Source organism: Protopterus annectens, chromosome 8.part0 (genome assembly GCF_019279795.1).
Source record: "Protopterus annectens isolate FY-2018-M chromosome 8.part0, PAN1.0, whole genome shotgun sequence".
Lineage (NCBI taxonomy): Eukaryota > Metazoa > Chordata > Ceratodontiformes > Protopteridae > Protopterus > Protopterus annectens.
The window spans coordinates 1,377,239,838-1,377,256,832 of NC_056741.1; the positions used below are offsets into that span (position 1 = coordinate 1,377,239,838).

Sequence of the window (16,995 nt, forward strand, 5' to 3'; positions counted from 1 at the left end):
TTCATGCCTATCCTTTCAGGCTCTGTATGTCCATCTGCTGTGTCCGACAGTTGTATGTGGGAATAGCATTCTACTGGATTAGTTCAGAAAGATCCAGAAAGGAAGAAAAGATTTAAGAGGCTACTAAACCTTGTTACTCTTACACTTATAATGAACTACAAGCTCTTTGAATGCCACAAGCTGTGTGAGTGGATGATAAATGTCAGTTTATCTTCCAAAAATTTAGCCACGTCTTCAGAAACACATTTAGTTATGTGGTCTTCGGGAAGGGCATATTGTCTGGAAGGCTACCCATCTCTGAGAATTGATTGTTCCGTGGTCATAATTGATCCTGTTTAGATAATTAATTTACCTTAAATAAAAAGGTTCTTGTTATGGACATAGTAAAAAAAGATTAGGATCTTCTTTTCTACACATATATTAGATGTGAAAACCAAACCTGTAGGTCCAGTTCTGTTTCCTCTAATATCACAAGTACTATTAAATGAACATCATCATGAAGGGGACTTTCTTTGTGAGAAGGTGCCCTTAGCATGCTAGACAATATTAAAAACATACCTGCCTAAAAAGGATATCTTGAAACTGTCTACATGTGTTAGTTTGACAGTTGCAAATTCAGGGACCACTGCAGGCCAGATCTGCACTGGCTCTGGTAGTGCAGAGTGGACCAATACCTATGAAAGTAATATCCATTCTAAAAAAGTATGTCCTTTGATTTTCAGAAAAACAATGTGAACATGTAAGATGTTAATCTTATCAGAGTTGCTGCTTTAAGCCTCTCTGACCTTGGCTAAGAGTCAGTACATACCTGTGAACTTTTAGTTGTTTTCTCTCATGAAAAGGCATCAGTGACTTATATTCACTTGTCATTGCTGAATACTTATGCACAGCAGCAGAAGCCTTTTCTGGGGAGTAAGTATAACATTTCATTCTTTTTATTTTAGGTTCCAGCTCCTCTTTAGAAAACATATGTTATTTGAGATGTGGTGTGGTAGATCCCTAGACAAATGCCAGGTAATTTTCTCAAATTTCACAACCTTGTTTTCTGTAAAAGCCAAGTAATGCTTTTAAAGATTTAACCTTCTATTAAAACTCTTACCGTAAATGTGCAGAGGGACTGGCATAAATGTTTAAAGTCTTTAGCTCACAAACAGAAGATATAGGGGTATTACTGGCTACACTTGTAACAGTCTGTGGACTAATAGCCTAGTACTTACCTAAGCACTTATGAAATGTATGTAAACATTAACTCTGTAAGAATCTGTTAAACAGAACAAGCATTGATTACAAAGACCTTTAGATGCTATTTGATTAGCACTAGAGCACTTATTGACTTTGTAAGAAAGTCATTACAAAGCTTTAATACGTGTGTGCAGTTTTTAGTGTAAAACAATAAGCACGACACTAGACAAAAGAAAAAGAAAATATTTACCTGATAAAAAAAAAAAGAAGACCAGGAGAGCCAGCGCCTCAAACTTTAGCCTAACTACCAAATACATTTTGAGTGCAAGAAAATCTGATACGGCTGTCTACTAATGCTGCTTATATATGGGAATTACTACAGGCCAGCATGAAAGACATCTACTGGCTTGTAGCGGTGAGTTCTTACTATCAGAAAAAAGGAATATGAGGCTTGGCAAGTCTGAAATCCACAGAGTATAACTTCTTGTATAATGACTTCTATAGTTAGATATTTCATTAAAATGAACTGAAGAGACGCAATGCATTCTGGGTATTATGCTTAGACTTATGACTAGAATGTAGATGGCATGTGAAAATCTTGGAAATGGAAGAGGTATATATTACACAGGTAGCCAAGGGATTATTTGCACAACTTACTAAGCCTGGTAGCCCAAAAGAAAATTTTTCACAATAAGGAAATTTGGAATCAGGCAGTGCAGTCACCTGCCAATCCCTGGATGCCTTAGCAACAAGTCCAGAACAGCAACCACACTGCCCAGCCAAAGATACATGGTTGACAGCTGCCCATATATAAAGTCAGAGTATAGTAATACTACAGAATTTCGCCATGCCTTCTAGTGACACATGGAAGGTAAACATCATCACCAGAGGGGCCATGGTACCACCTACTGCCATGGCAGCACACCTCTCAACTGTCTAGACTTTCACACAATGTCCAGATGTTTGCCTCATATTTTTGGTCTGTTCCTAATAAAATTTGTGGTTTTCTGGATTTTTATGACAAATCAGTGAGGACTGAACTCACTAAATAATAACAGGCATTTGAGTTTCAGTCTTCTTATACTTCAGAAAATACATGGTAATACAAAACCTTGCATTCTAACAACTTTTTAAGTTTAAAAGAGCAATATTTAAAATTTGTCCTGACTTTCAGGGCTTTGTCCCCCCCCATTATTTTCGGCTTTGTTCACATTTTTTGGGCCAAGGGGTTGAGACTTATGCATGGCAGCGATAGGCATGGTGCAGAGTATGACTAGACACTATGTTGATATGTAGGGGTAGTTGTGGTATTGCTATGCAACAGTGTAATCATTTTACTTGTGTAAAGTAAAATGGAAAAGGAAGTGTTTGTATGGTAACTATCTGAAATGTTTGGATTGATTTTAACAAGTCCTGTAATACTGAGATTGAATGGTCAAAAAAAAAAAACAGACTTACATACACCAATTCCAAGACTGCCATTTCTCAGAATACATTTTCTCTGAGATATGGCATTCCTGGAGTTGGTATAAGTTCCGGGTGTGTTGGAGGTTTGCCTCCCATATTTGGGGGTGCAGGGGGGCTTGGTCCCCTGCAAAAAAGAAGCTCAAAAGAGATGAGTGATGCTTGAGATTTTCTTTTCTCTTAGACTTTCTTTTTTCTGGTGTATAATTACTTGACATTACAAGTGCTGACACTGCAATACTGAGACATTTGTATAAAACACTGTCGGTGCACAATGACACACAAATTCAACCCATGTTGATGTATTTCTGGTTATTGGCCATTTGCTTCCAGTGGGTTGGAGTCTGCCCACTTTGCTGTGCATGGGTAATGCAGAAACCTAGGTTCATAGGTAGGTACTAGGCTATCGGCCCAAGGGCATAAGGTAAGCCTAGCCAAAAGTATCTTGGCTTTCGACACCCATGTAGATTAAAGTCTACCTTCCCTCAGTACAGTGCTAACTTGCGGGTTCAAGGATCTCCACTTCCTCGAAGTGCAGGGGATGAAGCTCCCTACAAAAAAATCTGTTTTTTTTTTTCAAGTTTGGCAAGTGCTGTTACACTTTAACAGCTGTGCTGAAATGGTGCTCAATGAAAGTAGCTACAATGACTCAACCTGTAACTTACTATACGGCAACCCAAACGCAGGGATTTCAGATTTAGTAAATATTAATTTTCAAGTCAGTGAAATGCTGCTTATTAAAAAAAACTGCATAAAGTCCAACATTTTTTGCTTTTCCTACAGGTGGGAGAACTAAAGGAGGTGGTGTATTATTATTCATTAAAGATAAATACACCTCTAAATTTTAAAGAGCACGATTCCCTTGAATTACTTCAGATGCAATTGACTGTAGGTAAGACCCCTCTTCAGTTCACTGCCAGCTATAGGACCCCCCCTCCATGAACCAGGACATCCACTTAGCCTACTTGGATCTACTTAAGTCAATCAAGATGCAACCAAACACCCTGGTTTTTGATTACTTTAATTACCCATACATTGGCTGGATAAATTACACATGTTCTAACTCACTTGCCCAAAGACTCCAGGACTTCGTTAACTCCAATGCCCTGGACCAGCTGGTTGACAACACCCACAAGGGGCTCAAACACCCTGGAACTGGTGCTTGCCAACATGGGGGACCACTGCACCACACTAAGTGTGCGGCTATCCCTGGTGAAATCCAACTACAAATCAGTCTAACTAGGAGTAACTACAACACAAGAACCCCACCTTAGCAACAACTACACTAAAAATCTTCTACAAGGTCAATTACAACCTCTTACATGACAGCATAAATAACTTCACAGACCCTCCCCCACTGATGGAACAGACACTTATGCTGAGAGTTATACACCAATGCTTCATACAAGCACCTGTACAATTGTATTGACTCTGCTGTACCTGACAGAACCAAAGCAAGATCTTCAAGGAAAAAAAACCTGCCTGGTGGACAACTGCCATTAATAGGCTACACAACAGGAGAAAGAAATTGCTGTCTAAGAGTAGGAAGGAAAGATCTCAAAACTGGAAACACTTCAACTTAAACAAGCAACTCAGGCTCCTAGTGAAGTCCTCCAGCACTAACTACGAATCTAAATTAGCTTCCCTAACTAAGGATAGCCACAAGGCGTTCTTTAGTTACATCTATAACCTCAAAGGTAAGGCCCAGATTTGCACTGAACACGTAGTTAATGGTACTACATATACAGAACCTGTGGATATAGCAAATTTGCTTGACTGACTGTGAAAACTTCACTCTTCTGCCCCACCACATATACCCCAAAGCATCCCTAACACCTATCCCCCCACTTAGTATCAATGAGAAGCAGGTCTTAAATGCCCTCTCCAAGGCCAAAAATATATCGTCTATGGGACCAGACAACATCCCATGCTGTGTTCTACATGGGTTAAAATAGGAGTGATCATCACCATTGGGCACGTTTTTCAACAGCCTAAGCACTGGCTTCATCCCAGCAGAATGGAAAACATCTGCCATTATCCCTTTGCACAAACGGGGTGCATCCATAGACCCTGGGAACTATAAACTCATTAGCCTGACCAGCCTTATCTGAAAGGCCATGGAACCTTATTAACAAAGATATAGGAAATCTGCAACCACTTGACCCCACCCAGTTTGACTTTGTCAAGAGGAGATCATGCTTGCTAAACTTGGTGAACTTCTTTGAGACAGTCACCAAAGCCCTAGATGAGAGCAAATCTGTACATACGGCCTACTTAGACTTAGCCAAGGCCTTTGGCACAATCCCCCGATCCGGCATCATCGACAAACTCACCCAGCTGGGTATCAACCCATTTATTGTCAGGTGGGTTGCAAACTGGCTCACTGATGGAACTCATACAGTCAAAACAGGGAACTCCACCTCCTCCAGCAAACCCGTAACCAGTGGTGCTCCACAGAGATCGGTTCTGGGACCCCCACTGTTCAGAATCTACTTCTCCGAAGTTCAGGCTAAAACTAAAGGACTGCAGCTGGCAAAGTTTGTTGATGACTGCAAACTGGGAACGATCACTGAAACTCCTGGTGATGTCAACATCCTGCAAGAAGGTTTTACTCAGACTACTGACTGGTGCCAAACTCACAGTCTTAAACTTAATGCAAAAAAATGCATCATCATCCCCTCCAATAAGGGTGATGTTCCTGCAAACTACCACATCAATAGCAATACCCTAAGCACACAGTTAGTGATGAGAAATCTGGATACACAGGCCAACAGCAACCTTAACTTCGATCATCATGTTTCCACAGTGGTAAGAAGAGCATTTTATATTGCTCATTTCATAAGTAAGGGCATTTCCTCCAGGAAAAAAAAAGAGGTTACAACTCCCTCCATACTCTTCTCTCATCAGGCCAATAACGAGTGCAACATTTCCTTTGGTATGTTCCTTTCCAAACACCTGCAGCAATTGGAGAGACCACAAAGGGTCTTTACAAAGAAAATTCAGGGTCTTATGCGGACAGACTGAAATCATTGTTACTTTACTCTGTGTCATACAGACTGCTCAGAGGCGACCTGTGCCTTGCATACAGCGCAATCTTTGATCCAGCTTTAATGGAAATGCTGCACATTCTCAACTCAAATGGCACATGGGTCACTCACTCAAAGGACCTAAACCTGGCATGTGACATCAACAGAACTTGCTGGAGAGACAGATTTCTCTCATAAAGGTTGCCCCACTACTGGAACAAGCTTCCTAATCATGTTAATTAAACCCCCTCATTGGTCTATTTAAGAGTAATTTGGATGATTGGATGGGTAACTGGAAATTCACCCCGGGAGTTCCATCTGTGCTCCTCTGGGACAGGGGCAATATATGCTGATTTTAGTGTCTCCTTGAACCAGACACCCTTGGGAACACTGGTTGAACTTGGCTAGGCTTTTAAGGGCCCTGGGGCCATTAGCCTAGTAACCTCCTATGATCCTAAAAGCAAGTCTCTAATGAACCATATGGATTTCTAGCCCATACAACCAACATTTTTGTATTTTTCTGAAGCAATCACACTTGAAGACTTCTAGCTTATACGACTACAATTTCATGTACTTTTTTCCAAAAGCTATACATCACAGAAATTATGAAATACTCATGTTTATTTTTTATCAGCTACTACTAAAGTCTGGGAAAAATGAGGAGCCATCCATTTCTTCATAGGTGACCCACAGAGATTATGAATTTAAGTCCTGTAAAAGTACAAGTTAAGTTCCATAGCGTTAATGTATTTGAGGCACATGACACACATGACAGTACAGGAGACAGACAAAAGTAAAGAATGTGTGCAGTACAGAAAACGTTAATGGAAAAATGGAAAAGGCTGAAAAATCTAACATTATGCCACAACAATCAAGAGTGATTTAAGGTCATGAAATGTGCCACAGATTTTTTGGTTGGAGGCCAAAACATTGGCAGCTAGCTTACTAATGGCCAGCTCACACACTGTAAAGACACTATTTTCATGTATATTTCGAGTAACCATGCTTATCAAGTACATATACTCACTAGAAGTGTGCACACTCATGCAAGTCACTGCTGCATTAGATCTGACATCTCTGTTATATAGAGTTTCTTAATAAGCAAGAGAGTTTTCTACATCAATTGTGGTGCTGTGACTGTGTTTAGTAATATATTGGTGGTACTCATTTTTGCAGATAAGCATTTTGTGTGTGTGTGTGTGTGTGTGTGTGTGTAGGAGTACGCCAGTGAGAATGTTGCATGCATGTGTGTGGTAGGTGGTTTTTGTAGAACTGTACTGGTCAGTATGCCGGATATGAGGTGGAGTGTATGGCTTTGTTAGGATTTTGTGTGCGCTGGAGTGAGAATGTTCAAAAACATGAGGAGTGTGGGAGCTGGTAGTGTCAATTAGTAAAGACATGAGTCTGTGGCATTCTGTACTGGACTAAACTGAAGCATATAATGTGTGTATATGCACACACTTGTGATATTCTAAATTAGTGGTATAGTGTAGTGGGTGAAGTGTGTATGGAAATGGTTGCAGTGTGCACTGGATGGACTGAATGGTGTGGTTATGATGAGACAGACTGTGTGTGTGTGTGTGTGTGTGTGTGTGTGTGTGTGTGTGTGTGTGTGTGTGTGTGTGTGTGTGTGTGTGTGTGTTTTGTATCACTGTGTAAAGTACAAGAGGGACGGCTGCCTTATTTTGTGTCCCAAGTGGCACTTACCCTAAGTTAAGAATGATGTTTGAATGGATTCTATAAGAACCTAGCTGGTCCTTCACTAGTCTACTGTGGAGGTTTAGCATCAAATACATTTTTGTTATACTTAACTTAATAAACCACATAAACAAACTGGAACAATTAGGACTTTTTGCAACTACAAACTGTGCCTCAAGATAAATGGTACAATTCAATTCAGAAAGTTTACAGTAGCCAGTTCAAAGAAGGTATTTTGGGAAGATACCATAATACAATTTGAAATATCTTGCTGAAACAGGGAGAACATGCAAACTTACACACACTGACTAGAGATCAGGACTGAATCATGGGCCCTGGAATGGTGAGAAAGAGACTTTAATCAATCAGCCACCATGCCATGCACATCAATAACGTCAACACACATAAGGATAGGTATGACATTCCGGCCCTCTGCTGCAAAACAGCTTTGCTGCAGTAATCTGTCCTGAACCTTATCATTTCCTTTCTAAAAAAGGAAACAAATGCAGTTACAGCAGATTCAGATTCATCATAGAATTAAAACCTATTTCATGTCAGACAGGTGCAACATGAATAAAATTTTAACTTTACTTGGAGGCCCTTCCTTCTAACCTTTTGGCAAGTTCAGATACCAGTCTACAGAATTTATATTTAAATAAAACAAACAAAACTAATAAATTAATTAATAAAGTAAAAACTGTCCAAATATTTTGAAAATACTGTTATGACACTCATCACAGCCACTTCTGTATTTACTTTTCCCATTCCAGTTACTTCTAGAAAAAAACAAAAAAACAAATGTGCTTTCTTTCTCAGTAAATGTATTTTTTGCTCAGCAAAATGGATAGAACTCTTTTGAAACTTTTACATATTTTTCATATATTTCAACAGATCCAGCAAAATATTCTCCACAAATTTCCTAAATTAGTCACACATAAGTTTCAGATGTGGGCAACAACATAATGTTCCTGCGTGCACAAGTCAATGCAGAAACTTTTGTCGTGACATACCGATTATTTTACACTGCATATCTCACAAACCACCCCATTTGACTTCTTCTGACAAATTCTTGACTGCAGCTAAACCTGTTCCACTCATCAGTTTTTATACAAACAGCCAACAGCTGCAAAAGTTATTTACACAAAACACTGAAGCGGACAATGAGCTCATGTAGAAAAATTCTAACTATATGCATGTTTGTTAAATAAGTATCTTTTGGTTAGTGGAACCATACTACAAAACTGTATTCCACATTATTTTCACTTACCATGTGCTTTACAATATCCTGGTCCACACTGACTTCTTTATCGGCAGTTGCAGGATCAGTCTGAAAAAAAAAAATTGTTTTGAAATACTGCTTCATGTTTTTCTCAACACTGTCCCACATGTATATTAACTACATGACTTCAATCAATCCTGTCCTTCAAGGTTCACTATAACAACTGTGACTTATCTCATAAGATATAATTTCCATCTCAAAACCAGGCCCAGTAATCTTGCATGATGATTTCTGGAAGTCATCTGGGGGTACTGTCACAACTCTGCCACAACAGAGTGGACTTTTTCCTTTCTTTACTTACACTAACTACAACAGGTTGCAGCATGCCACTGTCTGCATTTTGAACCTACACATACTGCATGCCAGCATTTAATTTTTTTAATCTTACCTTTATTTAAAACATCTTTTTTCTTCTCTGGTCTCCCACAGCTGGCCCAGTCATTCCTCCCAACTCCTGGCACAAGAACACACAAGGGACAGCACAGAGCCAGAGACACTGAACGTCATCCTGTATGAAGTTAGGAGACTTTTAAAGATTCTAACAGCTCTGTCAGCCAGCAGGCCCTGTACAGTACTGGGCTGTGCCCATCTGCTACAAGTGACCTTCTACACACCTTCAACGTTTGGCTGAAGTGCATGAATTCTTTGCCAGGATTCTGCCTTCCAAAGAGTCTCTATGCACTGAAGCACAGTAATGGCCTTTTCATGTAAACTGACTTTTTTCCTAAAGAAAATCCAGCTGACCATGGCTGCTTACTTCCGTTCTCTCTGCCTGTGCCAGGGCTGATAACAGAACTGAGGTCATATGAGTGGCATAGTCAGGGCACTTGCCCTCTACACTGTGTAACCTTTTACCTACTGCAGATTCCTTAGAGAAGCGCTTCACTCCCCAGGATACATGCATTCTCTAACCTCACCATCAACACCACAACTTAGTCTGCATCTCCATTATTCAAAATCTGCCTGAAAGGTAGGTCTCCAGTTTAAAGAGCGACCCCACTACTGCTGTTTCAACAAGTCAGATTTATTTTCTTTTCCTGCTTTAACCTGTGTCAAAATTAAGTAGGTATTATTTTTTATGCCCAGCAAGCCTCTACCCCATTTAAGACACCCTACCCACCTGCTGTGCTAAGGCTATCGATCTTCCACATAGAGTTCTGCAGAAGCAACCCACTGCCGCGTTGCACATTACAAGACTGCTGCAAAACAATGGGTTATAGATGTAGTCAGACTGGAGCTAAGCCTCCTTTATATACACAAACAAGTCAGCTGGAGGACAAAGCATAAGCATTCACTCAAGTAAAACACACTGTTTCTCGCTTCAGGATTCCATGACTATAATCTAGTTCAAAACTCGGTTGCAGCAGTCTTGGTTTGTGCAAAGAGTATGCTCTTGAAACACACCCATGATGTCAGTGGGTAGAACTTTGTGCAATACCAACAGCAAAATAACACTTTAATGCCGCAATATGCCCTCCCCCCCAAGTGAATGCACTTTACAGAATAATCAAAAAGATACTGCATAGTTATATTAATTCATGATGCTCTGCGCTATCTAATTAATTTTCAGCATAATTCCCTGATCAGAAAAGTGATAGACATACAAGAAGCTCATCTTAAAAGTAACAAACTAAGAAATACTGATGTGAGAAGATATCACTGAGTACAAATATAAACCTACCCCACACCTTGGCATCTGCAGACAGGCATGAAAATTGAACATACATAAGTAATGTATGCCAGTGAAGGCCTCATATACCGCATTAGTTCCTGAATTAGGAAGGCTCTCGCAATACGTGTGGCAGCAGTAGGTGTTAGACAAAGCTGTGTGTCCTATGGGCAACAAAGCTATACAGGCAAACCCAAAAGAGAAAGGTAAGTTAACATGGTCATCCTATAGCATGGCATGCTGGCCACTGGCAGGCCCTACTACCATCCAACAATAACTACAAAGTCAGATATGTTTAACTAGCAAATGCCACTGTGACTGGGCTCTTCCAGATCCAAAGTACTCCAAGCAGATAAAAGCTATGTGACCAGCAAATAATAGAACAGTTAGCTACTGATTCCTAAAGACAGATGAAAGACTGGGGGGGTCAATAAAGCCTACACTAAGTGTACATGATCTGCATTCAAGAACACCCTACCACATTTCTTGTGCTTTCTAGTCCCTCAGAAAGATTAACTTAATTAACTGTAGGTTATAATGCAAGAACTCCACAAAATGAATAGATTATTTTCCACTTAGAACTGTAGCAGGGCATGGTAATATATTTTGGGATATTTTCTTAACTTCTGGCTCCTGTTTAAATCTGCCAGCTGTTGCATAACAACAATATATAACTTCTCAGCAACTTGCCAAGTTAGATTAACAGGTGTGCAATACTTGGATCAATTACAAAATATGGCACAGGAGGTCCATGACAATAAACATGAAATTACCAGCAATGAAACCTTAACTGAAGTCTTACAGTAAAAGTGCCAAGATCTTGAGGACACGTTTTCCCAAAGTGGATGCACACTGAGCAACAGTTTAATTTTAGCTCTCCCAGTGTGAAAAAAGAAACTGATAGACAAGGGTCAGTAATTTTGCCTGTTTTAGTAAAATTCAGTTACTGACCATTTAGAACACTGCCTGGATGCCAACAAAGAAGAAACTTAAAGAGACTGAAAGAAAAACATCTAAAAATGTGCACAGAAAACAATGACTGGGAAGAATCTTGCAGCTGTTCAAAAAACAGTTCAAAATCCAGCTTTGGTACAAGAGATGGCTTCTAGTAATTTAGAGGAAAAAAATAAGTCAAATGTGGTCAGAGGTGATTAAAATAAATGAAACATTGACGGAGTACATCAACTCAATTAACAAAAGGCTGGAAAAATGGAAGAAGCTTTAAACAGCTATTCAGATGAAATAATAAAACTGCACAAATTAGTGGATGAAATGGAAAAAAGGCCACCTGAGTATAAGGCTGCTCAAGAATAGCAGTTTCAAAAAATGGTAGAGTTAGGGGATAGAGCACACAAAAAAAAACTGAGACTTTCTGCTGCACCACAGCAACTGGAAGGGACAAACTGTTAATTTTAAGAAAGCACAAATAAGAAACTGGACTGGTATTCCACAGCAGGACAGTTAAGTGAAAGGGCACACTATGTGTATGCTCCAAAACAGGCATAAGAAAGCAGCCAAGACCTGTATCAGTAAAGATGCACTCACACCACTAGAAAGAGTTGATCCTGATAAAATGGTGACTAAAGGGTAAAACATTAAAAAGTGGAGACAGTAGGATGTTTGCGGAAAATAGCTACTCATTTTAAACAGAGCAGAAAAGCAACTTTATCCCAGCAATCAAAGAACATGAAGAGCAGCTATGCGATTCAAGTTGTTGTATCCAGCCATCTTCAAAGTAAATTTTCCTGGAGAATCAAAGACATTTTTGATGCAGAACAGGCCAACTCCCTACACAGTACTGCTCTCAGAAATAATTGAGTCTATATTATAACATCGACTGTTAAAAATAGTGAACACCCTTATCTCGACACAACACTAAATGTCGAATGGCCAGAACTGCAATTTTTCCCAGGGAAAAAAAAAATCGCTGGGCCATTGGCGGAAATTTGCTGTTTCCTCCACTGTGCAGAGTTGCTATATTTAAGTAGGAGAGGTGTGAGGGCAAAGCCCTCCCGCTTAATTTTGTCTGGGGTTTTTTTTTTTTTTTTTTGGCCCAGTGATTTTTTTTCCCTGGAAAAAAAAATCACTGTTCTGGCCATTTGGGATTTAATATTTTGGTTAAGATACGTTGTGGTAAGGGTGTTCACTGTTTTTAACAGTCAATGTTATAATATAGACCCAAATAATTAGATGAGCAAATGGCTGTAACTAAGGAAATGATTTGGTTGAGCCGAGAGACAGAATCTGAATTGCCTAGAAATAGCAAGGCCTTATTAAGTTTAATTCTTTTGGCTGCCAAAAGAGAAATTACTAGAAAATGGAAATCAAAGTCTACACCAACTGCATCTGAAGTATTGAATACTACAAAAATAGATAAAAGAACTGGAAGCAGGATCTTTAGAAAAAAGAGAAGGAGTGAGTTACATAGAAATAAATGGAAATTGTGGGAACAATATATGCAGAATAATGTTTAGGAGGAGTGAGTTTAAGGGAAGGCAAGAATTTATCAACTTTTCTAATGTCGGACTGATGACAGTTACAAAGAAAGAAAAAAATATCAGATGTCTAAGGTATGTAAATGGGGAAAAAGTTAATATGGTCTGTTTTTTTTTCTGTCAATGTACATTTCCTTAAGTCTTAAGTGATAATTTACTACAGGTGTATAAAAAAAGAGTGGCAAGTACTTTGCATTATTTTATGTTAATCACGTCTCCTGTGTCTTCTTTGCTGTTAAATATCTGATGACCATCTAGCAGAAATATAAAATGTAATAATTAAATTAATAAAATTATCTTTTTTCTTTACTTTTCAATAAGGATGTAGGAGAGGATAAAACAATGACATTACCTCTGGTGGAATACTGTATCCAAGGCATGGTTTAGACCTTGGGTCTACTGCTTATTGAGAGTGGAGGTTTTTACTTTTATAACAAAAGGAACCAGAAGGTAAGAAAATACCCCAAAATATAATACCACCATGTCCTGCTACAGTTTTAGGTTGAAAATAAGTCACACATTTTGTTCAGACAGTGTAGTGCTATTACTGCAAATTTGAAGAATTAATCATTAAATCATTACTGACATTAATTTCTTGCACGCAAAGTACATTGCCACTGCCCTGGAGTTAAGTATACAATCTGGTAGTAATAAAGCTATAAACATAACAGACCAGGCCAAAATGCTGTCAATAGGGCATTTAGGGAGAAACTTGATGGATCTGTTAGTATCTTGTACTACAGGTTGTACTATAGGGGAGTGGGGCCCATCAGTTGTATTTTTTTTCCTCTTCTCATTCTAAGATTGGTCAATGCATTGGTTGGCACATTACTAACAGACAGGACATTAAATAAGGACAGAAGCATGAGGAGTATGTTGTTTATATACAAGGATGATGACCTAGAGCAGGGGTCTGCAACCTTCACTATCAAAAGAGCCATTTTAGCCACTCTCCCACCAAATAAAATTCACTGGGAACCTCAAAACCTATTTGACCCCTAAAATGAAGATAACACAGCATATAAAGTTTTATATACAATTATTATCCTAAATATAAAAGATCTACTTTTATAAGAGCAACAGTTAAAATCTGTCCCTATTTTTGTTCCTTTGTTGGGATTGCTCGATCACTCTCGTGTGTGTGTGTGTGTGTGTGTATGTGTCATATCTCTCAACCTCTTAGAACAAGAAATCTGGACAAAGCCATAAATAGTGGGGCACAAAGGGCCAAAAATAGGGACACTTTAAATATTGCTCTTACAAACTTATAAAGTTGATAGAATAACATATTTTGCATTAGCATGAATTTTCTGAAGGGTATGAAGTTTGAAACTCAAATGGCTCTGTTTTTTTCTGACTTTAGCCCTCAATGATTTGTCAGAAAACCACAATTTTATGAGAAACAGACCAAAAATATGAGGCAAAAGTCAGGACATTCTGCGAAAATCTGCACAGTTGAGATGTAACTGTGTGTGTCTGTGGATAATGAATGTTAACAAAAAACATGTTATTCTAGCAAGTTTCTCAGTTTATAAGAGCAATATTTAAAGTCCATTGCTTGATCACTCTCAGTGTGCGCGTGCGTGTGTGTGTGTGCGTGTGTGTGCGCGTGTGTGTGTGTGTGTTTTGCAGTAGAGTGGCCATTATTTTTCAAAGCTACAGGGAGCCACTGCAGAAGGGTGGAAGAGCCACAGGTTGCAGACCCCTGACCTAGAGCAACAAACATCTTAGTAAAGGGTGTAAAAGTGCTCTGTGGTTGAATGCAGGTTACAGGATGAATTTATTTCAAGGTATTTTTCATCCTGGCAGAAGCAATAAGCCTCCTTATTGGAGGTTTGAACATAAGTATTACAAAATAGTTTAGTTAGTTATTTAGTTCAGAGAAGAATTCAAAATTTCTTAAGTTCAGAATTACTTCCTGCTTGGGTCTGTTCACTGGCAATTAGCAAGACTGTGAATCCATTCACACATAGACTGGTTGTGTTTTTCTCTATGGTAAAATATAGCAGAATGTGTACAGAGGCTCCAAAGTGTTCAGTAGACAGAATCCAGAACTCAGTAAACAGAAAACCAAGATATGGCATACTAAATCCTTTTTTGGAATGTAAACATCTTGGATTCTGCTAGTAAGAGAGCAAAAACCCTTGCATACACCAATAAACAGCCATCAATTCTAATGCTTCAGGAAACTCACTTAGATGCTGCGTAACACAAAACACTACTGACATTTTGTTCTGAGAAACTCTTTTATTCCTCTTGTGCTAGAGGGAAAAGAAGAGGGACAGGCATTTGGTTTTACAAAGGCACCCCGCTTACTTCTCAGGATTATCTAACTGATGAGAAGGTTGTTATGTGGCACGCAAAGGTTGGTTGGGGAGCCTTAACATTATATTCATCAGTTTATATATCCTCAGGAACAGTTAGAGAAGCTGTGTCAATGTGTAGAGAATGGCATTTTGAGAAAATAGCACATTTATCTTAGGGGAACAGAACATTATTGACAATGCCGAGGTACACTTCAGTCTGAGAGTAGTCACTGTTCCCTCTTTGGTAAGTTTTTTCTAAAAATACTGGCAAGTTACACGGTCAGAAGATTTAACCAGATCAGTACACAGGGGGAGGAGTCCTTACATACTTGCTTTTCATACTGACATAAATCTTTTTTCTGGCATAAACAAAGCTGACCTGAGAAGTACCTCCCTAGACTATATGAAAAGATATATCATGGAGCTCTCGAAATATGTGTCTCAGACTGGTATGAGCCTAGCATTGAGCAGCATTTTACCTTATCCAAGGATGATGCCACACTACAAACAAAAGGTACTGGACTAATAATTGACTTAGTTTCTGGTGTCATTCTAAGGGGGTGCAATATTTGTCAGCATGGAAGGAGATGGATAACAGGCCACTTTGCTTTGCCAGGGATGGTCTGCACCTCTCCCCTCTAGGCTTTCGAATATTAGCTAAAACGCTCTCTTCCCCCATAGTGCCTTTTTTAGACAATGCCAAACTGAAAGAACTTTCAACATAGCAAATCAAAGCCAAGAAAATCTAAAGGTATTACTGCTCAATGCTAGGAGTCTAAACAAAAAAACTCCACTCTCTAGAAGCTTTCTTTATCCTAGAAAATGGCGACGTCTGTACAGTCACAGAGACATGGTTTAAAGCTGCGGAGAGCACACCAACAGTGCAATGTTATAATGCCTAACACACATTTAAATCAGCCACTTCACAGACAGGGACTAAAGGTGGAGGTGTCTCTATTTGCATGAAAAATAAATACACTTCAAGGCCGATCAAACAGGACAATGCACTTAAACTGCTCCATGTTCAAATGACTACAGGCAAAATCCAATACCACTTTTTGCAACCTATAGGTCACCCTCTATGACCCAAGAAAATCATACTATGTATTTAAAACCTTATTAGAAACACTAATCCATCAACCCAATACCATATTCATGGGTGACTTTAATTACCCCACTATTAACTGGGAATTCTATACGACACCAAACATCCATGCACAGAGATTCTGGGATTTTGTAAACACAAACTCCCTGGACCAGACAGTCAATACACCAACCAGGGGTGCAACCTTACTGGATCTGGTCCTCACTAACATGGGAGAGTGCTGCACACTCCCTACTGTAATGTATTTCCTGGTAAGGCCAGACCCCAAAATGGTCTACTTTGAAGTAAAAATAAAACCTGGACCCCCAGCTAAACCTGGAATATTCAGGAACTACTCTAAGGCTAACCTCCTGCTATTAAGGGATACCCTGGTAAAATTTCATGCCCCCATAAACCCTGAGAACACTGCTGCTTATGCAGAACTGTGCACAGAAACCCTGTACAAGCATGTTATTAGCTGCACAGAGGCAGCTGTACCCACTAGGCGGAAGTACAGGACTAACTCAAAAAACAAGCCACCCTGGTGGAATCACAAAATCAGTAGGTTGTATAACAGAAGGAAGAAAATCATGGCAAAAATTAGCAGGTGCAACATCCAGCAGGATAAAAGCACTCTCATCAAACTAAACAAATAACTAAGAGGACAAATAAAAGTCTACCAAAGCGAAATTTGAGGCAATTTTGCCCCTCAAGCCAAGGACAACCACAAAGCACTCTTTAGCTATGTCCACAACCTCAAAGGCAATACACAGTTTTGTGCAGAGCTCATCG

At 39.3% G+C, this 16,995-nt stretch overlaps 1 protein-coding gene across 2 annotated transcripts in view; it reads right to left on the minus strand.

Annotated features, from left to right (window-relative positions):
* RNF214 (ring finger protein 214) overlaps nucleotides 1-16,995 on the minus strand; it is a 706,739-nt gene that overhangs the window by 552,950 nt on the left and 136,794 nt on the right. For both annotated transcript variants that reach the window (XM_044080961.1, XM_044080960.1), the window contains exon 4: nucleotides 8,638-8,697. In XM_044080961.1, coding sequence (XP_043936896.1) covers nucleotides 8,638-8,697 — 60 coding nt within the window. The remainder of the gene's footprint in view (nucleotides 1-8,637; nucleotides 8,698-16,995) is intronic.